At 47.8% G+C, this 26,848-nt stretch overlaps 1 protein-coding gene across 2 annotated transcripts in view; it reads left to right on the top strand.

The window, feature by feature from the left end:
- RNF144A (ring finger protein 144A) overlaps window positions 1-26,848 on the top strand; it is a 121,687-nt gene that overhangs the window by 82,340 nt on the left and 12,499 nt on the right. For both annotated transcript variants that reach the window (XM_087437193.1, XM_004436446.3), the window contains exons 3-7: window positions 7,662-7,766; window positions 7,916-7,976; window positions 13,778-13,985; window positions 18,175-18,322; window positions 24,480-24,569. In XM_087437193.1, coding sequence (XP_087293319.1) covers window positions 7,662-7,766; window positions 7,916-7,976; window positions 13,778-13,985; window positions 18,175-18,322; window positions 24,480-24,569 — 612 coding nt within the window. The remainder of the gene's footprint in view (window positions 1-7,661; window positions 7,767-7,915; window positions 7,977-13,777; window positions 13,986-18,174; window positions 18,323-24,479; window positions 24,570-26,848) is intronic.

Here is a 26,848-nt window from a genome sequence, read left to right as displayed (position 1 = left end):
GCGCCTCAGATTCTCTACCAACACTGCTCACAGGCACTACCAGAGTGGTTTTCATTTTCATCTCTGGCTTTTGGGGTTCCCCTAAAACTTGACCTTGTGATAAAGAGGATGGCAGTAACATTTGTTGATTGCTGGTGGTACATCTCTTGCCTTCCTATATTATCTCACTTCTCATAAAACTGTGAAATGGACAAAATTCTGCATCTCATAAAAAGGATACCACAGCTCAGAAAGACGAAGTGACCTGCTCTGGAATGTTCTCTAGGTGTGTTTGACTCCAGTGCGCTTGCTCCTTCCATTAACATCCGATGCCTGTCTATTAACTGTTGACAAGAAAATGCTGACTCTCAGTATTGGCTTTGCTGAGAAACTTAGCAAAGGCTCAAGGGCTGCTCTGGAGGCATTTGCATGCCGCATCCCAGGTCAAAGGCAGAGGGCTTCCCTCTTACATCCCCAGATCCTGGCACCTTCCTACCTAGGAAGGAGACTTGGGAGCCACTTTCTCCCTAGTTTTGTGCACTTGACTCTCCATCCCAAAGCTGACCTCCGTGTTCTCTTCCAGGAGGCCCATCTAGGTCCTCTGGCAGCTAGGGTCCTGGAACCTGCCCCATTACTGGCAGGATACCCAAATGGGAATAATTATTGGTCTCCCCAGCTCCTTCGTATTCATGAGGTAAACAAACAAACAAATCTCTTGGTTTCTCTATTTGATGGAATAATCTCCAGTTGTCTGGAAAATTGAGACGGCTTAGCCTAATGAGGCTAAATTAACAGAGTTTCCCTCTATTAGAATTTAACCCTTAGGTCTGACCACTTCTGAGCAATTGCACACATACTCAGATTGTCACCACTCATCAGACACTTCTCTGCAAACACTCATGCATCCCTTCTCTGGGATGCCTTCCTAAATGCACCCCACAGATCCCACACAGCCGCACACAGAAGCACACTAATTCTGCCTCCAGTGACAGTCCAGCCCAGCGTTTCTCTGTTGCGTCTATATTTCTGGCCTCCTAGACTTTTGGTACAGAGTAAATAACTATTTGATGAGTGGATGAAATGGATGACCCCTTGGTGTTTCTGACTCTAATGTTACGTGTGTTAACACCCTCCTACCACAACCACCTCTGTCTCGCATTCCACTGGGAGGTCTTTGTGGTGAAGGCGTGGTTTGGTTAAATATTCGTTTTTGCTCATCCATGACTTTGGGTTTCATATTCAACAGATAGAACGTGTCGTTGACACACACTGCTTCTCTTGCAGCTTGTTTAGAAGTGTGATGCTGAGGAGAGCATGCTCCCTGAGGAGCATCAGGAGAAGGGAGTCAGATGGTCCCCTGGTCTCTGTGAAAGAGCAGAAAGCACAGCTTCTACTTTGTTTTCTTCCTCTTGCGACCAGAGAGGAGCAATAGAAAGGCCCAACTGAGTCCCCAGAGAGGCCCCCGGTCATCAGAGCTGGACCCTGAGTCATCTTCACACGTTCCTAACCATCACCTCCCAGTCACCTCCCAGCCTCACCCTGTGCCCAACTTCCCAGGTTCAGTCGTCATCAAATACCGTCAGTCAGGCACTGTGGCCGCAGCCCAGTTGTCAGAACAGGGCCATTTGAGAACAAAAGGCAGTGTGCCTGCATTCTGTCAGTGGGACGCGTGACTGCACGTGTAAGACTCCCTGGGTACATCCACTTTCTGATGGTTGATTTTTTAGATCCTGGCATAGCTGCAGGCCAGGCCACAGGTTGTGCCTAGTTCCCCACCCATGAGCTGCCGTCACCACCACTTCCCCAAAGCCAGGGCGAGACTGCCCAGACTGGGAATCTTTGGCCTGAACTGTCTCACTGGTCTGCCTACCCTGGCCAGGTTCATCCTCACGCTGCTGAGACTGGGTTCTTATGAAGCAGCCTTTGGGTGATGCAAATCTACTCCAGAGACACTGGGATGACTCTCACTGTGCCCCCAAATGAACCCCACTGCTCAGCAGGGCCCTGGTGACTCCCCTATCTCATCTCTCCCTACGTGCTTCCTACAATCCTCCTAGCACCGGAGTCTCTGTTTTTTGACATACTGATTGTCATCAAGCCAGCACCTGGTCTCCTGATGTTTCTTTACCTTGGGTGGACCCAGCACTGGAATGGATAATTTCTTCTTTGTATAACGACATTCAGTAAGCAGCATCCTTATCCAGTGCTCATCTTACTTAACCCCCAGCTGGCTTATCTCTCTCTTTGTTGGTTGTTGTGAAGCGAGGGCCCTCCCAGGTCTTCCCGGCCTCAGTCACAGCTCCCAGCATGCACTCTCACCAAAAGCAGGTACTGAGTGCTTAAGGGCTGGATTGACCTAAAATCGCAAATAAGTGACAAACTCACAGCTGACGACTTCCGACTTGGTGTTCTTGGAAGAGAGTGTTTAACGCGATATCTCAATCCACATCTTTACTGAGCATCTATTATCACAAGCCCCTGTGTGAGGACAGTTGAGGGCTACAGAGGGAAATAAAAGTCATCACCTCTGTCCTGTCCATGCGTGGAGATCAGCTGTGCGCTAATACTTGAAGTGGCGGTCGCGATACAAGGCTGCGGTGCTGGGACCCCATGGAAAGCGTGTGGTGTCTGCCCAAGCAGGTGACGGTGGCCACCTCAGTTTTGACTAGTGGGCTGGAAGGGTCTTTGATGGTGGAACTTCCACATGATAGAATAAGGCTGGAGCGTGAGGGAGAGGGTCAAGAGTCAAGGGAACTAGTACTGTTGAGGCCCTATTTTGTGTGGGTCCAATTTAATCCTTCCAACAATGTTACTGTCTGCAAGGTAGGTCATTATCCTTGTTCTGTAGCTGAGGGAACCGAGTCTTAGAGACCTTAAGAGAAAGGCCCGAGGTAACAATGGGGTCGAGTGATGTTAACTCGAGCACAGCTGACTGTGGAGGCCACCTCTCTCCTCTAGACCACACTTGACCTTCAGCAAAGCCGTGGCAGTCAGAGAGCATGGGCATGTTTGTTTAGGAGACCGGGGATCTGATGATTTGGCAAGAGCAGAGAGCAGAGAGTACGTGTAGATGAGAGCATTTTTTTTGGTAGAAAGTCTGGATTTTCTTTTTATTCCAGGTATTTTACAAAAGCAACCTCTGTATTTTGGACTTTCTTGCTTTGAGTCAAGTTACATTCCTTCAGCCTTGAGGAAAGAGGATCACTGCCAGAATATACACTGTGGATCCTGCTGGGCGGTTTGCTTCAGGTTTCCAGGCCACTCGGCAGAGTCTCTGGGGGATTTGCAGAAGGCGTCCTCATAATGCTGTGCTGGGGTTGTGGCTCCAGCCTCCTTGATGACAGCTCCACCAAGAGTGGCTCGGCCTTCCCGCCTGTGGAGAGGACCAGGGTTGCCAGTTCAGCCGCTCTGCGGCAGGGGTGTGTGGTCAGCACATCTTCTCCCTCAGGTCTCCAGTTCCTCTGCCGAGATGCAGAGGATGTCTCTTGGTGGGTGTCTGGTTACTCTGTATGTTCCGCTCATCTACCCAGCTGTGGCCATCTGTCTATCTATCTGTGTGGCATTGATTCATCCCTTGCTATTTACCGGCACTCAGTTAGGCACAGGGTCTAGAAAGATAAATAATAGACAGTTCTTGCTTTCAAAGACCCTGCCGTCTAGTAAAGGAGAAATAACAACAGATCACTGATTACTGATGGCTGTAGAAACACTGAGCAATACGCTTGTGAGTATGTCAGTACTATCCCGGAGCACTGCTGTCTCTGGGGCGCCAGAGCTGTCGAGTGATCAATTTTGTCTGCTGGCCTTATCTCATCCCACATTATGGGGAAACAGAGGCTCAGAGAGGTGAAGTTCCTTGCTCAAGTCACGCAGCTGATAAGTGGGTGAGCTGGGATTCAAACCCCAGCGCGTGACTGCAGCGTCCTTGCACTTGAAACACTATTCACGGGGTGCCACCGTAGTTGTTTGGATCTGCCTCCATGTGATATTCATAAACAGGGATCCCTGATAATGCTCCTCAGGCACCTTTGAGCACAGTTTCTGGGAGTTTTCTCCTACCGTTGGGATCATCAGTAGCCACAGGCCTTCAAGTGAGAAAACAAAATTCAGATTTGCTGAGGTTTTAGGAAAGGCAGATATGGCTCTGTGACCCACTTCTCCTTGGCAGGAAATGTCTGACACAACGGAGGTATCCTAGCAAGTCAGCATTGCCGCCTCCTCATCTTTGGACCAGGGTTTCGGAGAGTTGGAAGACAAAATGGAAAATGAAATGCTTGGAACATTCTGTGGCTCTTGACACCTCCCTCCGTCCTTCTGCCTTTTGTGCAGCTGTTGCCCCTTTTCCTGGGTTGTCGTTGTCCCTCGGGCCAGCTTTTCATCTGTGGGAAGCCTTCCTGACCACCCAAGGGGGGACCCCTGCAGCGGTCTGTCCTTCCCACTGGGGCACTGAGCACAGCATATCGTAACGATCTGCAGAAATGGTCTGTGCATCTTTTTCCACAGCGGCCCTGAGGGCCCTGTTGCCTTGGATGATCTTTGCATCCAAGCGTCATGAACGTGTAATTCTTTGTTCTAAGAGAAAGCTTATGAGGGAACAGAAAATACTTAATAAATGATTGCTCATGAGGAGTTCTTAATTGAGGAGGAAAAGACAAGAAATTAAGAAAACAAAAACAAAAACCCACCATTTTGGAGTCAGGCACAGGTGGGTTTGAGTCGTGGCTCCTCTGCTTATAGAATATGACTTTGGACCCATCCTCAACTTCCCTGAGCCTTTGTTTTCTCGTCTATAAAATGGGAGTGATGCCTCCTCTTGTGATTCTTGCATATTGTTTGTGGGCTAACATACGTAAAGTGATTAACGTAGAGCCTTTGAAGACATTTGATTACTGATAGCTATCATTAATACAATAGTAGGAAAAAACATCAGTGTCTGCTTTTGTACTGCATGTTCATTTTTACAGAAGTTTCTCTGTTAGCCCTTTTTTTTTTTCTTGTGCTCATTTCAAGACATCTTTTTGCTATTAGATTGAAAAACATAGCTCGTGAGTCATGACCCACTTTATATCTGGAAGAAGACTGGGCTTGTTTTCGATGGATGCGTGGTCAGACACTTGGATCCTCATCTCTCTTTACATAGTAAACAAACTGATCCTCCCAGAACATAGTCATCTTGCAGATTGCGCAGATGCGTTCTCACGGCATAGAGTGTTCGCTCTTGGGTAGCTTTCGGCCAGACGTGACGCACTACTTGTTGTCAATGGCAAGTTCTCGAACAACGATGTTTAGAGCCGTAGATGTCCCCCGGGTATGTTTTTCACACCAGCTTTAATTGTTGTATTTTGCTTCTTGGAATAAACCCTGTCTCATTATGTACTGTTCTGCACAATATTGTGAGAGTTTTCAGCATTTTATCAGTTTATGGCATTCCAGAGTCCTCCAGAGACCCACTTTAGACAAACTTAATTACAGAAAATAAAATAATGATCTTGTTGCTAAAGTTTTGCTTTTTTTACGCTGTGGCTGTAAAAAGTGTATCACATGGATAGACAAACACGGATAAAAGCAGTCACTGTTTATTAGCTGGTGTTGTGTCCTGGGAACTGTGCTGGGCACTTTTATATAGTTTCTTTCTTCCTGTCACAAAAGCCCAGTGAGACAGTTTTATGGCCATGGGATCTGTGGCCCATCAAGTCACCGGTCCATGGCTTCTACCTAGAAGGTCTGGCTGCAAAGCCTCCTCATGTTGCACCTAGCCATAAGCAGGACATTCCAGTGGCCTCCCAAGTGGAAAAAGACCATTGTTGCAAGGGCTGCACACTGCTGAGCCACAGCGCTATCTTTCCAGACAGGTCAGCTGGTGCTGCCGGAGCGGGGGTGCAGGCCTGACGGAGGCTCCGTGTGACTCCCCCTCCTCCTCATCTTCTGCCCTCCCTTGTTCTGGGGAGGCCTGTGTGTTGGTTTTGATGAGTTTACCTCAGAAACTTCTCCCATCTCATGCCTCAAGTGGAGCTCCAAGACTGGGCTTTTCCATGCTCGGTACCCTGAGAACTCTCTCATAGTCATTGGGTTGGTGAAATGTGGATGATCTGTGAGTAATCTAAGTTCAGGGCCTCTGCAAGCACCAGGAGTCAGGCAGGACAAAGGAATACAGCCTGCCATGCAGGGGTCTCGTCTCACAGGCACCATCATTGCAATTGACATGTGATGTCTCAGCATTCAGTTTAGTGCTCTTGAGAAAAGCTGTGGGAAATGGCTCTTTTTGAGGATTACCTTGATTTGTACTTTTTAAAGAAATTGCTATCTAGTGTCTTTAATGGATGAAATATTCTGGTTTGCTAGAATGGGGAGAATTACCCATTTAGATCAAATTATATTTATATATTGAGCATGCACTGTATTCCATGGAGTATTCTAGACTCTTTCTCTTGCATAAAATTCTTACAACTCCGCTATGAGATGGGTTAAATCACCCCAAACTGCAGATTGGGAAAATGAGGCTGGTAGAGACTAACAGACTTGTTCTAGGCATAGAACTAGTAGGACTTGCAGCTGGATCTCACTTTAGGCCCATGCATTGACAAAAACCATGGATTCTGAGAATGACATGGAGTATATGTTTTGGGCAGAGGTAGAGGCTCAGGAAACAGAGCTTATGGGCTTTTCTTGAGGAATTGCTATTATATTTAATAGTGTTATTATAATAGTATAATAGTGTTAGTATTGTGAACCCCAAATATTGTACTGGGGCTGTGACTAAAGGTTGGTTTGGGGACGCTGTTGAGATGGTTCCCATTGTTTTCCCTTCACTTAATGGCCCCGGTTTCATGTGCTCTTTGAGTTCCTAGGTAAGTCTTCAGAGTTTTCATCTCTAGTCACATTTGGTAATGAGCTGACCTGGGGAAGGCCATGTCTTTCCTTCTAATTGTTTATAATGTGCCTTTCAGGGAAGCACTGGCTTTCTGAGACTAGTAGACTATTAGAGCAAGGGTATGTTGCTCCTGTGAAAGCCTCGTCACCTTTGACAGGAACTCGGCTCCGTGGCCTCCCTTGATCTTTTGGACTTTTGTCAGATGTTCAGCAGTCTTCCCAGTGGGTGAGGCTGTAGAAGGAACTGCTGGGTGGGTGAGGCGAGGTGTTGGTGAGGGAGGATGGGCAGCTGTACGTGGGTTCTCAGCGGGGAGTGCAGGGGCCTTTTAGCGTCGAGTGAGGCTGGGTTTGAATCCGGCTCCGCCTTGCTTCTTTGGTGACTCAGATGTCACATCTGAAAGGTAGAACAGTCGTATCTTTCTTGTAAGAATGTTCTAAGGAGTATACGCAACAATGGAATTTAAAGGCTTGAGTACAGTGCCTGGTGTCTACTATGTCTTTGAGAAATACGACTTCCTGACCTCCCTCACTTCTAGACATACTGGCTTTGTGTTTGCTGAGGTTGTACACAGGGATCCAACCCACAGCCTTCATTCTGTGACCCGGCACACACTCCCTGGCACAGAAGGGGCACCCCAAAAGAATTTGTTGAGTGAAGAAAACCTCTCATTTGGTGGTTGCTGTGGGCTGCACCGTGAAGATACAAAACCGTAATGGATTGATGTGCTTGGCTCGTCATTTTTTATGCATCACTGCCCCTTCAGCCTGAAGGAAGTAAAGATGTTTACAGATACTTCTCTGTTTTTTTTCAGTGCCTGAAACAGTATGTGGAGCTCTTGATCAAAGAAGGGTTAGAAACTGCAATCAGCTGCCCTGATGCTGCCTGCCCCAAACAGGGCCGCCTGCAGGAGAACGAGGCACGTACAACTGAACGAATCTGGTTTTTTAACGTGTACGAGGATGCCCTGCTTAGCTTGTCAGGGCACCGTGGATTCTGTTTAGGCTGACTTTGCATTGTATTCTAGCCCTCAGTCTGTTATACTTATGTGTATTTTTTTCCCCTTAGATTGAGTGCATGGTTGCGGCTGAAATTATGCAAAGATATAAAAAGCTACAATTTGAAAGAGGTAGGTGCCCTGTTATATTAGCTGGTTACGTTCCTATGACAGAACCCGGGTAATTCTCGGGGAGCGCTTTTGGTAGAAAGGACTGTACGTCATTTGGCTACAATAGAAGTGAAAAAGTCGATGTCAATTAGACTTCTGAAATTCAACTGTCATTTTGAATTCTCTGAAGGGCTCGCAGTTGGAAGCCTTTGTTGGGGATCTCTGTGGTAGCAGGAAGGATTCATGAAGCACAACTTGTTTGTGGGGGTCTGGGCTTATAGGGGTGGTGTAAAGAGATGTGACCCTCATGGGGCATAATTCTTCAGCCAGGTTAAGGCCTAACGGTTTGAGGACTAAACTCTTAGACCTGTGTGGAATTTAAAAGATACAAAGGCGTGGAAGGAATTCCTGAGCTAAGCATAGAATTGATGGTGATGATCCCTGTCCTGACAGCAGAGTGTAGCTTGTCCGTTTGCACTCACTGTCCACCCTCTGCAGGCCTAGACTAGTCAGTGCCCGGTGAATAATTAAATCCCTTATCTCACTAAGTGTCACAACAGCCGTGCAAGGTTGTCATTGTCCATTAACCTGAGACGCCCGGAGGCGAACTGACTTGCCCTGATTTCCATCTCTAGTGGGCGGTGGGGCGCAATGTGGACCACCTCCTCCTGCAGTGCCCGCACAGCCCTCCTGGCTGGAGCCGGGCCTGTCGCAGACTCCGGGGTTCTCCAGGAGCACGGCGCGGAGTGTGCCCAGAGCAGAATTAACATCATTTTCTAGATGGCATAGCAAAGCATTAAAACATGTTGAACATCCAGGACAGGTGTTTATCTTTGCTCTCTGAAGTACACCAGGATCATAACATGATATTTTAAAGAGTCTGTGGATTGCGTTTGGCCTCGTTTTGATATATGTTCTGGACATTGGGCTCATCTGAAAATGAGCAGATTAACAGACATGTGTAGATGATGCTCCTTATGCAAAACTTTATTGTGAAGATGCCGCATCCACATTCCAGAATTTTCGTCTCGGTTTGTAATCACTGAAGTCTACTCTCCCCTCTTCCCGGACTGGTTCTCAGGACCCTGTCTACATCAGGCATTTGTTACTGAGAGGCAGCCCTGGGCTTCATGCTTCCAGGAAAACACCATCAAGATGGGAATGGAATGCAAAATAGACCAGAGGAAAGTATTGAGAGAATCCTGGTTTAGCTGAATGCAGAAAGTTTTCTTTTTTGTTGTTTTTTTTTTTAAAGAAATGGTAAAGATAGCTGTATTTCCTCTTGAGGCTTGCGTCTCAAAAAAAAAAAAAAAAAAAAGGCGATGTGTGGCCAACTTAAAAAAATCAAACAGGAATTTTGATGACATTGAAATTTGTTTGCAAGAGCTTGTTTATTTAAATGGCATATATCATTTGCTTTGGGGCAGTTTATGGCTTAAATATAATGCTATGTGATACAAAAGTCAGTATGTGGAGCTATAAAATTGATTAATTTGGATTTCGGAGACCTTCAGCCTCTTCTGAAAACATTTTCCAGAGAGAATCTTGACAGAAACTGGCGGTTATTTGAGTTTTAAGAAAATGAACTTTCCATGACGTTGAATTTAATTTAAAAATGCAGCTGGGTAAATTTTCCTACCTAATGATTTTAACTGTTGTTATTTCTTCAGTTCTTTGGCTTAGTCAAAGATTTTTTTTTTTTCTTTTCATAAAAAGGAAGCCAATTTGACTTAGGTTAAAAATTCTCTTAAACCTATCACTTTAAAACCTTTACTAACATTTTGTTAAAAGCAAGAAAAAACACAACATAGACTTAATATGACCAAAGACCTGTCTGAATGAAATGTTAAAATGTTAGAGCTAAAATATAGCTATTGATTATAGCCAGTACATTGACCATGTTTTGAGATATGATCAGAAAGCAAGTTTTGACTTGTTCTGTCCCTTTGAAATGTAGTCAGAGAGGATGCTCTAGAAGAAAACTCAGAAGAAAATCAGTTCCATGATTTTCTGAAAACATTTATTACCCAAAGTCCTGTGGTTAGTTTAAGTTGCAAACGATGTCTCCATTTGGTCTTAGAGCGTCTCATCTGATATAACAGCTTGGATTTTAATTTAAACTTCCCCACCCTCTAGCTGGGTCTTTGGCAAGCAGGCAGCCAGGAAGGAGGCTGTGGGACTTGTTTTCTTTGGGAGCACCCACTCTCCCAACCGGAATACTCTAAAGGCTGAGCAGGATAGGCTTTCCAGGGAGAGGTCCTTCACCCTCACTTGCGTGCCCACTGCACACACCCATGCTCCTGTTTGAGCACCGACGGCGCCAGGCTGCTGCTGTTGTTTTCATGTCCATCTCTCCTGAGGCTCCTGCCACCCAGGGGCAGGGCCTGCGGCTTCCCCGGTTCTTTGTCCTGCCGACAGCAGAGTGCAGGTCCAGTGAATGCTAAGTCAGGTCTTGTCCTGTATGGAGTCGTTTTTTTAAAGGAAAGTGAAGCTCAGAGAGATTAAATAGCTTGCTGGGCTTACCCATCAGTCATGAACCTGACCACAGGCAAGGACTGCTGACAATTACGCCTCCTCCGGACAGGACGGAACCTGCTGCCACGGTGTGTAGCCAGTGCACCAGCCCAGCCGCCAGTGTAAGAAGAGCCAGTGCCAGGATGTGAGGCAACGCTGAGCGCATTGCCCTTCACAGCGTGCAAAACAGTGTTTAAAACAAAAAAAGCACTTTTTAAAAAGGCTTGGGCTTTTTGATAAGTTGAGCTCTTAGGGCCCTGCTTCATTAATCTAATACTAATACATCTTTGGGAGATGGGAGTTAAGGTTAGTTTCTTCTAGAGTGCCAGAAAATATACTGCTTGCCTTTTTTGAAAATATATACTTGTATTTGTGTATATAAAATGTTAGATATAATGTACCTAATGTATATAATTAGATATATATGTGATAGATAGATAGACATAGATATGTGTGCATATACACATCCAGAAAACAAAAACTCTGATATTGCCCTAGTGTGGATTTTCTTATTGGTTGACTCCCATCTTGTACACCCAGCTGGCAGAACTCGAAGTGGAGTGATGATGTAGAATATTAATAGAAGTCCAAGAGAAAAGCCTGGGGCCGTTCACAGGGTTTGATGTGCCCTGGCAGCACTGGAGGGTGTTTCCAGTCAGCAAATTGGACAGATTTTTATTTGCCCTTTATCTCTCCAATAGGGAATCTCTCCCCATGGGGACAGGCAGTGCCATGTCACAGCTCCATGAGGACAAAGGTCAAAAAATTTAAGTCATTACCCTGGAAAGCTTAACTATGTCTCCTCTGCCCTGCACTCCGTAATACAATTAGTGGGCCTTTCACGAAGACGCAGCCCGTAGCTGTGCAGGAAAATGAGCGGAAGGTGGCATGCAGCAGAGATATGCTTGAAGAGACACAGCCGGCTTGGGGAAGCCAGCCCCTTCCTGATGTCACAGGCTCCTCAGAGCAGAATAAAGGGCAGGGAGAGCAGTGGGACCGGAAGGGCCTAAATTGGACAGCAATGTCCCTTAGGCTCTCAGGCAGACCAGCACTAGCCAGTGTCAAGTTGGAAAGAAAGCAGGACAGGCTGAGGGTTTCTCCACGTGTCCTGTGGGGTTGCGCTTGCTGAGCGCCCACGTCCTGCAGTGCCCTTCCTCAGGTGCTGTGTACCCAAGGGACCCCGTGATCTAGTCGGGGCACAGCTGGGCCCACGCACTTCACACACTAGCACGGAAGGCAGAGAGCTGTGTAGAGAAATTCTCAAGGGGGTGAATCAGATCGAGGAGGGAGAGGGCAGCGAGGTGAACTGCACAGCTTCCAGTTCCTGAGCAGGACCCGTGGGAGCGGCCTCTGTACCCTGAGGTCTTCCCAGACCTCCAGGAAGCACTCACTGCCCCAGGCCAGCTCCTGCATCCCTCTTCCTTCTTTCTCCTTTCCCCTCAGCTCAGGGGAGCAGCAGGCAGCTGCCCCACCCATAGGCCCCAGAGGCATTGGCTGCATTTTCCCACAAAGCCACCTCCTCAGATCTGACAGCCAGAAACATTCTTAGAAGAGCAAACACTGAAACTCTCAACTAAGTACAAGAGCTAATTTTACTCATTCACTCACTATTAGGAGCATCATGAAGATTTCACATTACTATAATGAAGATCAGTTAAAAAGAGGCACGTTTTCTGAATTCCACAGTTCCTTTATATTATCAAGTCGTTCTAATCTTCTGCCAGACCTACCAATTTGTTTGTTTTGTGTCATTGATTAACCTCCCTTAAAAAAAAAAACAAAGCAGAGGCAAGGAGTTAGATTAGAACAAGAGTCAGCCAACCATGGCCAGTGGGCCACGTTGGCCAACCTGGGCCTGGGGTTGTAAATAAAGTTTTATCGCAACACTCATTTACAGATCAACATGGCTGATTTTGTGCTACAGCAGCAGAGCTGAGTAGTTGGACAGAGACCACATGGGCCTCAAAGACTAAAATACTCACTGTCTGCTCCTTTACAGAGAAGTTGGCCCGCCCTGGATGGTTTTCAGGTTGTACCTGATGCAGGCTTACTCCTGGGGGGCTGAATCTGCCTCCCCATTTAACTGGGGGACGTGGCAAATACCGGTGTGTGCTGTGGAAGCCTGTTAGGTGAGGCCTGGGCCCGCGTACAGCCCGCAGCCTGTAGTGCATCCCCAGTGAGCACCGATCATGTTTTCGATGCGGGTGTACTGAATCTTCCCTGGCTGTCGGTGGGTCACACGGTGGAGAACCTTGCAATTCCATTGCCTTCCAAGTTTCCCGGGAAGTTCAGTTGTCTGGGACAGCTTCCCAAGAGCAGCCCAGCTGCAGAGCTTAGAAATCAGTGGCCTGCTTGAAGGCCTTTGAAAATAGATCTGGAATCCTTTGACCTCCGATGGCTTTTTGGCAGAAGGTCTGCATTCCGTGTGGTTTCCTGTCAGGTTCTCCCTCCCACTGCCCCGCATGGAGAATCCAATGTCGCTCTGGACGAGGGGGTGAATGAAGTGAATAACCAGGCTCAGGAGGAAGGGCAGCTGGGGACCCATTATTTAAAGAAACAGGAGTTTTGAAGAAGAATATGAAGGAATGGGAGCCTCAGGGAATCCTGTTTTCCAAATAACTTCCTGACTAATTTCATTAAATCAGGCTTCTTGGTAACATGGGATCCCCTTGGGATGGAAACCTGGCCGTCTCACACAGGAGTTGGCTCATGGCTTAGATTTAAATCTAGGGGGAGACGATCTTAGGCGGATGAGCCATTTGATGTGAAGAATCCGGCCATCTTCCTTCCCTCTTTTCTTTCCATCCTTAACAAACGTTTTCTGAGTGTCTGCTGCGTGTCTCACCCTGGCCAGGTGGTGAGGCTATAAGACTGAAGACACAGCCCTGACTTGAAAAGCTGTGTCCTAGGGGAGCAAACGAGGAAGCAGAAGCAATGCCTAGACTACAGTCTGCGGGGGCCCAGACAGGCAGTCCAACAAGGCTTCTGGGATGTAGTGGCATGCGAGCCTCGAGGGCAAGCAGGGGTGTCCTGGGTGGCCATGGGCGTTCTGGGCAGGCAGTATGGTCCCTAAAGTATTCCAAGTGTATTTGGAGAGGGGTTGAAAGTGGGGAGTGGCTGGAGGGGAGGAGAAAGAGCCAGACAGGCACCAGATCATGAGGGCATGTTGCATCTGACTGCATTGTCTGGACATTGTTCTCGCCAGTAAATACATGAAGCGATGCACTGACGTGATCCTTCAGTCCGAAGCCCCACGAGATCCTTTGGCCTGCAGAGTTTGACTTGCCTGTTTTGTCTCCCTGTGCTAGAGGTGCTCCTGGACCCCTGTCGGACTTGGTGCCCGGCGTCCACCTGCCAGGCTGTGTGCCAGCTTCAGGAGGTGGGGCTGCAGACCCCTCAGCTGGTGCAGTGCAAAGCCTGCGACATGGAATTCTGCTCCGCCTGCAAAGCCAGTTGGCACCCCGGCCAAGGCTGCCCCGAAACCATGCCGGTCACCTTCCTTCCCGGGGAGACCAGGTACCCTCCACACAGGCTGCCACAGGAAGCGTGGGCTGAGGGCTGGGAGAAGCAAGAGCAGGAAGTGTGCTTCCCCCCTAAATGTGCCACGGTTGGGGGGGGAGGGACACGACTGCACCTCCATCAGTCTCTTCCTCTTGAGTCTCATTCAAACCTGGGTTTGTTTGTTTACAGTTTATTTGTGACAAGTGATTATGTGCCAGGCACTGTGCGGGGCCCTGGAGATATAAAGATGCGTGGGACACAAACTGCTCTGCCTATCCAGAAAGACAAAGGCAGGAACAGTTAATTACTATGAAGGGTTTTAAGTCCTGTGATGCCTGAAGTGTTTACAAGACTCTGTTGTGTTGAAGGTGATCCAAAACAGGGGTGCAGGAACAGGAACAAGGGTGGGTGGGCAGTGCTTATAAATACCAGAAGGATGACCAAAAACAGGTTGCCGGTGCCTGAGGCCAAGGCCGCTACATCTCCCTGAAATAAAGAGCTTGTCAGGAAGGATACAGTGACTCACTACAGTGTTTCTGCCCTCCTGTCCCCCGCTGGACCGTCAGGCTGGATGCCCAGGTGGACAATGCAGCATCGTTCTCTGTGCCTTGGAATTTAGTAGGTTGAACCATAAGAAATTGATAATATTCAGTTTTTTTCCCCTACAAAATCTGCATGGGCATATGGTCCACTTGGATAGAGTTGGCCCTGCACCATTGAGACCACGTTCCTGATAGAGGAACTCCCACCATCCACCGCAAGCTGTGGTCACCAGCTGCCCCCTGGTTTCCTCTCTCTCCCCATTCTCTGTCCCTGCCCCGACTCTCAGGGCTTGACCTGCACGGAGGCCCTCTTGGCGTCCCTGACACATCCCTTCTTTCTCCCATTTGCGTGTTTGTGCCGGTGCCTGGAATGCCCCTTCTCCCCCCTCCTCCTTTCCCTGGAGACGCCTTGTCACCCTCGAAGACATGGCTCAGGTCCCCTCCTTTGTCCAGCTTCCCAGTTCCCAGGGCAGGGCTGCTGACCCCACCCTCTGTGTCCCCGCAGGAGATGCCTGCATTGATTATGGCACCAGCCGTATTGTGTTTTAGTTCGTCTGTTTATGTCGCTGATTCTTCCATTAGTCTGAGCTCCTCACGTCACGGCCTGTGCTCGCTTGAACTTTGTCACCCCAGATCTTGGCATACAGTAGACACTCAAATGCAAGAGTGAATCACTTCACTTGTAGTTAGGGTCTCAATGCTTCCTAATTTTGCAAGAAGAAACATACTTCTTGTACGGTCAGATTACTCGTAATTGGGAGAGCGGGATTTCCAGGGTGGGGAGGAAGTACAGTTTCTGCATAATGATGTTTCTGTCAACGACGGACCGCGTGTTTGACAGTGGTCCCGTGAGATTAGTACCATGCAGCCTAGGTATGTAGTAGGCTATACCATCTAGGTTTGTGTAAGGACATGCTATGATGTTTGCACAACAACAAAATGGCCTGACGATGCATCTCTCAGGATGTATCACCGTTGGTAAGTGACACAGGACTGTAAGTAGAAAGCAGGTTGAAGTATTTGCCCTCGTGAAGCAGTTGGGTTGTCTGTTTACAAGAGAACCCCCCGCCCCGTAAGTGAGTGAGTGGGTTCCTACATTCTGTTAAGCAGGAAAACCAAGAGTGGGAAAGAGCCAGTGTCCCACTCCTGGTGGGATGGAGGAGGGACTCAACTGTGACATTTCTTTGGCATAAAACCTTCTTAAGATGGAGGATTGTGAGTTCCTCAAGCCTGTGACTTAGTGTTTCTTCGTCTGTGGTCTTCTGGTCTCATTTAGGTCATTGCACAAGGGCGGCAGTCATTTCACAATGTATATGTGTATTAAATCATCATACATTCCCACTTGCTGACAGTCAGCTAGAGCTGAGCAGAGCCCCCTCTTTAGAAGGGGGGTTGTGCTATCTTTAGTTTGCCACGGTCCTCACTACTCCCTCTTGTCTCCCTGGTCCTGAGGCTGACTGTCAGGTGTCATTTATAACTGAGAGTACACTCAGCTATTTTCATATGGTAGAATTTATTTTTTAAAAATTAAATCTTCCCTTAACCCACATTCTTATCCACCACTTGGCTAGCTTCACTCATGAACACTGTGTCTGCCCCTTAAAGACATTAGAACATGTAGATTGTCAGAAGCCATCAAAGACTCCTATCTGCCTTTGTAAATTTGAGTTTATAGTAAGAGTTGTTACCAAAAATAATTTGAAATATAAGTCAGGTACCAGAAAATGTTTGAAAACCGTTGTCTATACCATGTACATTTCTCTGCATGTGGTAGTGCACCAGAACTTGCATATTTTAACTGTTTCTGTTTTGAAAAGTCTCCCCGAGAGACACTCTCTGCTCTTCATTAATGTTGCCCTTGTTAATGGCATTTCCTTCAAAATTAGCTTGTGAGTCACATGAGAAAATTGGTTTCATTACTTTAATGTCACACCTGGCTTTCAATCCAAACCAATGGTATCTAACCTGATGGTCAACCTTAATCACGGGCATTGGTGCCTGTGAGTTCCGGCTCTTTGCAGAAGTCAAGTTCATTTGAGAAGGAGACCACAGTAGCCTTTGTGCAGAGCTGCCTGTGCCAGGTCCCCTTCGAGGCACTTGCACCTCTGTTAGCTCATTCGCTCCTTGCGGCAACCCTAGTTCATTCCAAATCACATTCTGTGCAGCCAGGTTGGTCTGTAGTTTGCTTTTAAATTGGAGAAGAATGTGAGCTAGAGACAGTTTACTCTCTTTCAGTGATAGTATTAATCACAGCTGCCACTTATCGAGTGCTCACCACATACGCATGGGATTTTGTGCCTGTGCCCTCAGTCCACGGAAACTCTTTTAATCTCACAACACCCCTCTGAGATGTATACAATTAGCCTCATTTCTGTGGATGAGGAGACCAAGGCTGGTAATACATGAATAGCACAGCTAGGACTTGTCTGTCTCAAGACTCTATGCTCCTAACTAGGAGCCTGTGTGCTTCATTTCCTAACTGGTCACCTACAGGTGGACAAACAGGACCCCGTTCAGCCTGAGCATTGCCCCGTGGTGGAGGAGTCATGCGCACAGGAAAGCCCTGTGGGTGTGATCATATGGCAAGTTCACTGCTAATCATCAGATCACTCATACTAAAGTGAAACTGTATTTAATCCTTCTGTTTACTATGATGCTCGTGGAAGATCCTCCAGCCAGAGTGCACTCAAAATGCCAGAATTTGCTCAACTTAGTGAATGTATAGTCATAAATGCATTAAGTTCTGAAAAGCCTGCTCAACCCAGTGGGAAATCATTTTTATCCTGGTGATGCTGAATTGATGCAGTGAGTTCAAACAGTATAGCAAATGCGCCCCGTAGTCCACGCTAACTTCTCTTAGCAGTTTACAATTTATTCTTTCAGATGTTCTCATGCATATTATTTTAGCCGTATTTGTAAAATTAGCAGCACGGCATGGACCTCCTTCCCTAGTCATACCTAAACATCTGCGTTATCTTTGTCTTTTTATTAGCAGCATAGAACTGTTGCTACCGTTTATGGGGCACTTCACATGTGCTTGATACTGCACTGTGCTTGGTTCATACGTAATCTTCTATCACGCTCACACTGGTGAGAAGACTGAGGCTCAGAGAGGTTTTTACACACCTAGTTTGTAGCAGAGCCAGCACTTCAGCCCAGGCTTAAAGCCCATCATGCTAACCACTGCAAGCCTAGGCAGGCTTCTCAAGAAGACAGTTTTGTAAGGACAAGCCAGGTAGATCTAGCTAAACAATTAGTGTATGTTTGTAACACTTTTATGATAATAGCAAAGTACAGAAAAATTATTACAACCCTTTGGAAAGCATACAAATGTATAAATAAGGGCATAAAATTTTGCTGTAATCCCATGACTCAGATACCTCCATTATGAGCATTTTGCCATATTTTCTTTTGGTTGTCTATATAGATCTAAATTTAGATCTGTCCTGATGTTGTTCTTTTGTTCCCTAAATTAAACTGGCTGATGCACAGTTTTCTGATGCTTGTTGTCCAGAGTTTCGGTTTCTTTGGTTTCATTTTATTTCATTTAATAACAAGTGACCTCGGTTGCTTTAGTTGGGCTGATGCTTCTGGCGTAGCCCATGTGGATGCATCTCTGCCGGGTCCCTCCGAGCGGAGCCCTGATGGAATTTCTCCCACAGTTCCGCGTTCAAGCTGGAGGAGGACGACGCGCCCATCAAGCGCTGCCCCAAGTGCAAGGTCTACATCGAGCGGGACGAGGGGTGCGCCCAGATGATGTGCAAGAACTGCAAACATGCCTTCTGCTGGTACTGCCTCGAGTCTCTAGACGTGAGTATGGCCTCGAGCTTGACCTTGGTGCTTTTGGCTTTGAAGTGCAGACTTGGAGTGGGAAACATAGACCAGCCATTTCCTGAGGAGCTTAGAGAATATTCCTGTGAAACAGAAGTAACACCAGCAGACATTTTTTCTGTGCTTATGACAATGTTAATGCATTGAATGCTATGGTGTTGAAGACAGTAATTCGTGCAGGAGTTCTAGGAGGTGAAAGGTCAGCTCAGGCTTGGGATTCAGCTGGGGTTAAAGGGGTGGATGGATCTTAGGATCTGAGGTTTTGTCTGTGGGGACTGTTAGCTCAGGCTGCTGTAACAGAACACTGTAGACTGGGAGCTGAAACAACAAGTTATGTCTCAGTTCTGGAGGCTGGAAGTCTGCGATCAGGTGCCAGCGTGGTCGGGTTCTGGAGAGATCCCACTTCCTGGTATATGGATGGCCGCCTTTCCGCTGTGTCCTCCCCTGAGAGGAAACAACAGCAGAGCTTCCTCTTCTTATAAGGATGTTAATCCCATCATGGGGGCCCCAGTCTCATGACCCCATCTGAACCTAGTGACCTCACAAAGGCCCCGTCTCCAAATATCACATTGGGGTTAGAGCTTCAGCATGTGAATTTTGGGCGTGGGAGGACACAAACCTGCAGTCTGTAGCAGGCACCATTATTGGAAGAGCAGGGAGAAACAGGCAGGAGACTGAGGCGTCTCGCATGGAATAGTTACCTCAGTAATGCTCGTGTCACCTACAGAGCAGAAAAACATACGACCCCTCTGCTGTCCATCAGAATGGGAGTTTCTAGACTCATATGGCCACCTTCTCCAAAGCGCACCCTTCTGCCACGAGTGTTTCCCAAACCCTCTGTCCCTGTGCGTGGCTAAGTCCTGGCCCAGCCGTCTTGGAGCACCCACTGGTTCTGGAGCTTCGAGGTCTGATACAAACGATGCATCTTTTCAGCTCCTATCCTCCTTCCTCACCTGTGTTAAGAGACTGGGCATCTTGCCAAAATGATGACATATGACTTAGTTTTAGAGAAGTTTCTTTGTACATAGATTTTGTTTTGATTTTTTTGGTGAGGAGGATTGTCTCTGAGCTAACATCCGTTGCCAGTCTTCCTCTTTTGGCTGAGGAAGATTGTCCTGAGGTAACATCCGTGCCCATCTTCCTCTACTTTGTATGTGAGATGCCACCACAGCATGGCTTGAAGAGCAGTGCATAGGTCTGCGCCTGGGATCCAAACCCACAAACCCTGTGCCACCAAAACAGAGCATGCCAACTTAACCACTACACCACCGGGCCGGCCCTTGTACATTGATTTTTAAAACTATAATTAAATAGAAGTAATCATCTATTAAAATCATTGTAGTTAGTGACAGTCGAAGCAAATCAAGTCATATGTCATCAAAGGGATGTATTTATATATGTCTGTCCTATACAGCAAGGATGAACGTGTCTAGCTCATTCAGTAATCGTGTTAAGCCATCAAGATCTAATTAAAGTAGGGGCCAGCCCCATGGCATAACGGTTACGTGCGCGTGCTCCGCTGCTGGCGGCCCAGGTTCGGATCCCGGCTGCGCACTGATGCACTGCTTGTCAGGCCATGCTGTGGCGGCATCCCATATAAAGTTTAGGAAGATCGGCACGGATGTTAGCTCAGGGCCAGTCTTCCTCAGCAAAAAGAGGAGGATTGGCATGAATGTTAGTTCAGGGCTGATCTTCCTCACAAAAAAACAAAACAAAACAAATAAACAAAAAGATCTAATTAAAGTAAAGAGGGGTCAGAAAACATCCATGTTTACATGGTCAGGAGTTCGTCTGTCTGTGGACTGCTCCTTCTCACCTTGGCTCTCTACAATCAGAGCACTATTTCTGAGCACTATTTCCCTGCTGAGAGGTTATGTCAGAACGGTTCAACTTAGCACACAATGGCTGAGAAGGGTCAGGCTGTGAAGGTGAAGGAGAAATGTGCATACAGTGGGCAAGGGGAATAACTGAAAGTTTGCCTGTCCTGAGAAGGATGGGCCTATAGAATGTCAAGAAGAACATAAGTATCTATTGAGATGGAATCTTAAATAAGGTAACAGGTCTGTAATTTAAAGGCCACCTTAAAAAATATTAGATAGATTGCTTTTTTGGGGTTGTTCCTTTGAAAAGCCCGTTGTTCCTTTATTAACTTTTTATTAACTTTAAATTACTGGATTCACAGTAGAATTTTGTGTAGCTGAACACATCTTGGGAAAATATTACCATTTTTCTATCCTGGAGGCTTCATTTTCTTTTCCTAGGCAAGTTTAATAAATCAGTTTGGCAAGATTGATTTTCTTTAGCTTAAGGCCAAACAACAGGTTTGTTCCCTGACCTTGTGTGATGGGAAGGGGATGTTTAGAATGATGTCTGAAGCATTACAAAGTCTTCAGGCCTTCAAAGTCTTTATATATATAAATATAATATATATAAATAAATATATATATGTGTGTATATATATATATAATTTTGTATTTTACTGTTTTCCATTTTTTTTTTGAAAACTGATCATTAAATTATGCCATATTATATAATATCTGGCCTGCACTCTGCCACTCCTTGTAACTTTTCCTGAAGGGGAAAGGAAGTGAATGCCCGTTTTACTGCATGTCAACAGGCCTCCGTGAAGCTTTTTAGGGAAGTATTAGAAATGGGCTGACGGAAGTTTGATTTCTGGAGCCGTCCTTGTTTCTGCTGCCTCCCCTTGCTACCTCGCTCGGAGTGAGTTACGAGGAGCGGGAGGTGAGACGCGCTGTCCGTCTCCTGTGAACACACAGGTGCTCGCTCTGTTCTGGGCTCTGGAGAAGCCCTCTCTATCTGACTCAGAAGCGCGGTTCCCGCCTGTGCGAGGAGGCCTGGGTGCGTCTGTCTCTCTGGACGAATGACGGAGGTGCCACACTGCACGTTACTCCTTGAAAGTCACCGTCCTCGTGGCCCACAGTTTCCTATTTTTCTTTGTAGTGAAGAGCTGCTGAAAAATGACCCTGTAGCCATAGAAAGCAGATTCTTAAAGAAAGGGCGTCTGCTCTTGGGGAGATTGATCGAGAACAGCAGCAATGATTGACGACGAGTGCGTGGCGGTGGCTGGCGGCCAGCAGCCCTTCTCAGACAGAGGAGTGTGCCTCACTGCTCTTTCCTCCTCTCGGGAATCTTCCTCCCGAGGCATGATCTCCTGCACATGGACGCTTCAAGGAGTCACAAATTACTTTCTTCTGATCGTATTCCTTATTCCTGCTCCTCTGCACCTGGCCAAGCCCCAGTGCCCTGAGTCCTCACTGGTGTGGCCCCGCCTGTCCTGCCTCTCCCTGTCCAGGCCATCCCAGCAACCTCTACTCCCAGTCAGAACGGACACACATACTTCCTTTTATTAATTTTTTTTGGAGGGGATAGTCAGTATTTATTGAAGTAATTATTATGCGCCAGCACTGTGCCATTTGTCCAACAGTTTTATTTAATATATGCAATCTTTCTCTGATAGTTGGAATTATTATTTCATTTTTTCAAGAAGTCCAGGAAGGTTGACAGAAGCACCGAAGGGATGAGGAACGAACCGGCATCCACTCTGATCTTTCCGACTCTAAAAACCAACAACTTTGGGTTAGACCAGGCTGCTGCAAGCCAGAGTTTGACAGGAAAGCTCAAACCTTAACAACCTTAAGGTGGTTGAATTGCTCTAAGGAATTTATTTTTGTCTTTGAACATCTAGCTGATTTCGGCTTTCTGTAGCATGCTCCATTGTTTCTGTTTCCACCTAGGAGCTCCGTGAAACTTTTCTGAACAATAGAAGGGAAGTGTTCCCTAGCAGAAAAATGCACCTAGGTTCCTGGCAGGTCCTGAGGTTGTTATGCCCAAGGGCTTCATCAATAAAGTCACAATGAAATCATCTATTGTAAAAGCGTCTTAGAGTGCCTTTGTCAGAGGGAAGAAGGTACTATTTGAACAAGCTTTCCTTCTGTTCAGGAAGCATGCCCTGGGTGTCACAGCTCAACTCCGGGTGGAGGCCGGGGTGCTAGGATGAGGCCAGCAAAGTCCGTGACTTGAGGACCGGTTGATCTGGTGGAGAAGCCCCTAGCGCCTGTTAGCAATACATCCTTGTGAAGAGTGCCACAGGCAATGGGCGTGAAGTCCCTGGCAGCCCCTTGGAGGAGGAGGGCACCGGGTCTGGGCAGGTCGGGTGCAGTGACAGCTGAGGCAGAGGGAGTTCACTAGGCACAGAGAATACAATGTGCCGAGGCAGGCAGCTCCCAGAGAACCCGACGTAATGAAGAAGGGCGTGCATTGTCGGTGGCCTGGGCATGGCCAGAAATGCTAGCGAGAGAAGTCGGGCCGGGACGAGGGTCTCTGTGCTGAGCTGAGGAGTTTGACCTCTTGCACTGGCTCGTACTTCCCAAGCGCTGGTCCAACAATGGGTTGGATCGGGGCCACTTGAGGAGTCTGTGACCTGAGCCACAGCCTAGACCTACGAGTCAGGATCTGTGTGGTGAGGCCCAGATCTGCATCTCCAGTGAGCTATCCAGGTGACCCCGTGTGCAGCCAGGTCTGTCCTCCTCTGCTGGAAGAGAACATCAAGGACTTTTCAACTGGGCGGTGCAACACGATTTGGTTTGTGTTTCAGAGAATAAATTCAGAGACTATTCAAGAGCCTACGGTGCAAGACTTTGTGATGGGCAGTCTGGGAAAAGAGAGAGACAAGTGAAAAATTAACTGATCTCAGGGATTTGTGCAGATTAATATCAGTAAAGGAAAATTCAACTAAGAGTGCAAGGAAGACAGAGTCCACAGTGGGTAGAAGTCGTCAGCAATGGTAGCTTCATGGAAGACAAAGCTCCAGCCGGAAGAGGCTTTGCCTTCATCTACATCTACGTGTCTGTTTACAGAGGAGGGATCTGGGGAGAGGGGTGAGGCGGTGGTGGCAGACTAGGACTTCTGACCTCCTGCGAAGGCTTCTTGCTGTTGGACCAGAAAACCTAGGGTTTCCTGATGCTCACGGTGCATTCAGGCACCACGAGTTTGACCTGTATAAAGGCCGGGCGCCTTCTCGGGAGGAGGGGAGGGCTGGGCTAGCAGAGTTGATTTTAGGGGCCAGACGACAGCCGCTATGTCCAGCTCTCCCTGTCTCTCGGAAGAGTGACTTCGTGTCCTCTCAGACGCGTTGGGCCCTGTGCATATTGATTCTTTTCTCAAAAAGAGGCTTTCTGTTTATACCCTCAGCTAAGTGAATTAAACAGCCATCGAGGCCTCCTTCGTACTGTTGACTGAGCTGTTTCGTTTTATGGACAGTAGGAGAGAAGACGGCATCTCCGTTTGTGGAGGAGCAGAGGGAGTGTACAGAAAACCCTTTCCCGCCCGCGCTTCGATGCTTGTTCAGGTTTTGGGTGCCAAGCACTGAGCTGGGAACATAGTTACAGAGTCTGACATCAGTGAGGGTCCCAACTCCAAGAACCTGACAGCCTGGTGATTGGAGGTCAAGGTGGGACGTGAGAACACCTGGAGGGAGGTAGGACGGGGCTGTTTCCATGAGAGTGGAGGGAGCTTCTGCTCACTTCTAGACAGTTGGAGAAATTGTAGGTGGGAGATGGGTCCCGAGCTAGTTGGTGAATAATGAGGACATTTTAATGATCTGAGCTGAAAGGAAGCGCTTTCCAAGTGAGAAGCCTGGCACTAGTGGAAGAGGATGGACCAGATGTAAGGAAATCATCTAATCCCAGAGTAATCCTGCCAGGGCGGTGGGAGCATGCGAAGGCAGAAGGACCCTGGCGGGATCAAGCACAGCCAGGCCCGGGAGCAGCTTTTGGATCCTCTGACCTGCTTGTTCAGAAGCCCTGGGTCAGCGAGAATTGCTTTCCTGCAGAATCAGAAGGCCCCTGAGCCCAGGGGAGCCCTTCTGCAGGCTGAGACTGGAATCTGGGGCAGGGCTCCCTCTAGTGCCCACGGAGGATGGAGGCCCTGGGGACCAGCAGTGGCCCTGGAGTGGCAGCAGCCACGTGTTGCGGGTAGATGCTCTTCCTCTGTTGTTACCCACTCTCTCTCACATCCCCACTTACTTTGAGCGTAAAGAAAGACACTGGACGCAGGCAGGACTCATCCGCTAAACTGAGAGGAAACTCCCATCAACTCCTCTTTCTTTTCTTCCCAGGATGATTTCCTCCTGATCCATTATGATAAAGGGCCCTGCCGGAACAAGCTGGGCCATTCCAGGGCTTCTGTGATCTGGCATCGGACACAGGTAGGAGGTGACTCACCTGTAGCTTTGATCTTACGGAAAGAGAGAGAGAGCATCTGTGTGTGGTTTCCAGAAGACTTGACAATTGATTGGAGATCTGCTGTATAGAAAAATAGAGCTAGTAAATGTAGTTCCTGCCCAAATATGTCCTGGTCTAAGATTATGCTTGTGGTAGCCCTGGCCCACAGTTGGAGTAAATATATATCACAGTTACCACATGGTGGTTCTGTAACATCAGACTTTAGGTTCCTTGCACCTTGCCGTGGCCTTGACAATGATCCACTATGTTTAGTTAATCCTCGCATAGCTCTTACTCAAGAGCCTTCTATAGAGGCCCAGAGGTGAGCAGGTTAGTCACAGGAAAGGGTAGCAGGGAACAAGTGAGAAAAGTCCCTATGCCTGTCTGTGTAGCCTGTGGGGTTTACTGAGGGCCCGCATGTTAATGTGTGTTCATACTTACAATATGTATTTATTTCCTGCTGTCCACCAGCCACTATTCTAGGAGCTGGAAATACTCCAGTGAATAAGATAGACACGTCCTTCTCTCATGGAACCCACATTCCGTGTAGCCACAGAGATAATACACCAGCAGCGTATACATAATGTGAATTCACCTATGGAGCAGATGTGATTGGGGGGTGGTCTTTTAGATTGTGTGGTCAGGAAGGCCCTTTGGAGGTGGTGCCCATGGCTGAGCGCTGAGTGATGTGAAGGAGCTGGCTGAGAGAGTGTGTAGAACAGGGCAGAAGGACAGTGCTAGGCAGAGGGGACAGTCCAGGCATAGGGGGACAGTCCAGACAGGTGACAGTTCAGGCAGGGGACAAGGATGGGTTGATAGGTAGAACTGTGGCATGAAGGTCTATGGAGCAGGAGTGAAGCAGACATGGTCAGAGATGATCTGAGTCTGGACCGCATGGGCTTTGCAGGCCACGGTGAGACCTTCCGATTCTCCTCTGGGTGATGGGAGAAGCCCCCGGGAGATTAGCTGGAAGAGAGTCGGTCTGTGCCAGCTCCCCAGTGTGAGCAAGAGGCTTGAAGGGCTCAGTCAGTCAGTTATCACATTCACAGCACTTGTCACCTCAGCCCTGAGGCCACCCTGTCATCTCCATCTGGGAGATGAAGGAGCCAAGTCTAGGCGGTTTTGTAGCAATAGGAGAAGATCCACCTGTAATTGCTTCCTCCGTAATCCTCCCTGCCGGCCCCTTGGCAAAGCTGAGGAGATCCACGGCAGGGCTGACAAATGCTTTCTGGAAAGGGCCCCACAGTAGATGGTCTTGGCTTTGCACGCCCGAAGATCTCTGTTGCAATTATCAACTCTGCCTGGTTGGGAAAAAGCAGCCTCTGACAATATGTCAACAAAGAACCGTGGCTGTGTTCCAGAAAAACTCTGATTACAAAAACAGGTGGTAGAATCGACTGTGGTGATGGTTGCACAACCCTGAATACACTAACAGCCGTTGACTCGTACATTCTAAAGGGGTGAGTTGTAATGTATGTGAATTGTAGCTCAGTAAAGCCAAGCTAAACAGAAGAGAGCCGATTGTGCACCAGATCTGGCCCAAGGGCCAGTTTGCTGACCTCCATCTGGACAGCTGATTCTAGCTCCATTTACATTTCTTCCTCCTTGCTCCCGCGCCGCCAGCTTCAGTGCCTGCCCCTCCACCTCTGTATGAGTGTGTCAGCCTGCTGTAACAAGGTACCCCGAACCAGGTGGCTCAGAACAGCAGAAATGTATTCTCTCACTGTTCTGGAGGCCAGAAGTCTGAAATCAAGGTGTCGACAGGGCCACACTCCCTCTGAAACCCCTAGGGGAATCCCCCTGGACTCCTCTGGCTTCTGGTCGTGGCCAGCAATCCTTGGGCTCTTTGGCTTACAGATGCATCACTCCAATCGTCCATCTTCACTTGGCCATCTTTCCTCTGTGCATGCCTGTGTCTGTGTCCAAATTTCCCTTTTGATGAGGACGCCAGTCGTATAGGATTAGGGCCCCATCTAATGATCTAATTTTAACTTGATGACCTCTGTAAAGACCCTAATTCCAAATAGGGCCACATTCTGAAGTACTAGGAGTTAGGACTCCAGCATGGCGTTTTTTGGGGGGACATAATTCTACCCATAACAACATCTGTGCCCCACACAGTGTAGGAAACTAGTGAGGCTGTGTTGCTCCTCGTGCTGGTTTTCCCCTGGGCTGCATGTAGTGGGGGTGGATGTGGACTGATTCGAGCGTCCTGCATTTGCGCAGCCACTGGGCGAGTGGCAGCTGGTGTGTGCACCTGTAC

This window comes from Ceratotherium simum, chromosome 11 (genome assembly GCF_057802395.1).
Source record: "Ceratotherium simum simum isolate JZ-2026a chromosome 11, ASM5780239v1, whole genome shotgun sequence".
In the NCBI taxonomy this organism is placed as follows: domain Eukaryota; kingdom Metazoa; phylum Chordata; class Mammalia; order Perissodactyla; family Rhinocerotidae; genus Ceratotherium; species Ceratotherium simum.
Note: the sequence above shows the minus strand (reverse complement) of the source record. Positions and strands in the feature narration are given on the sequence as shown.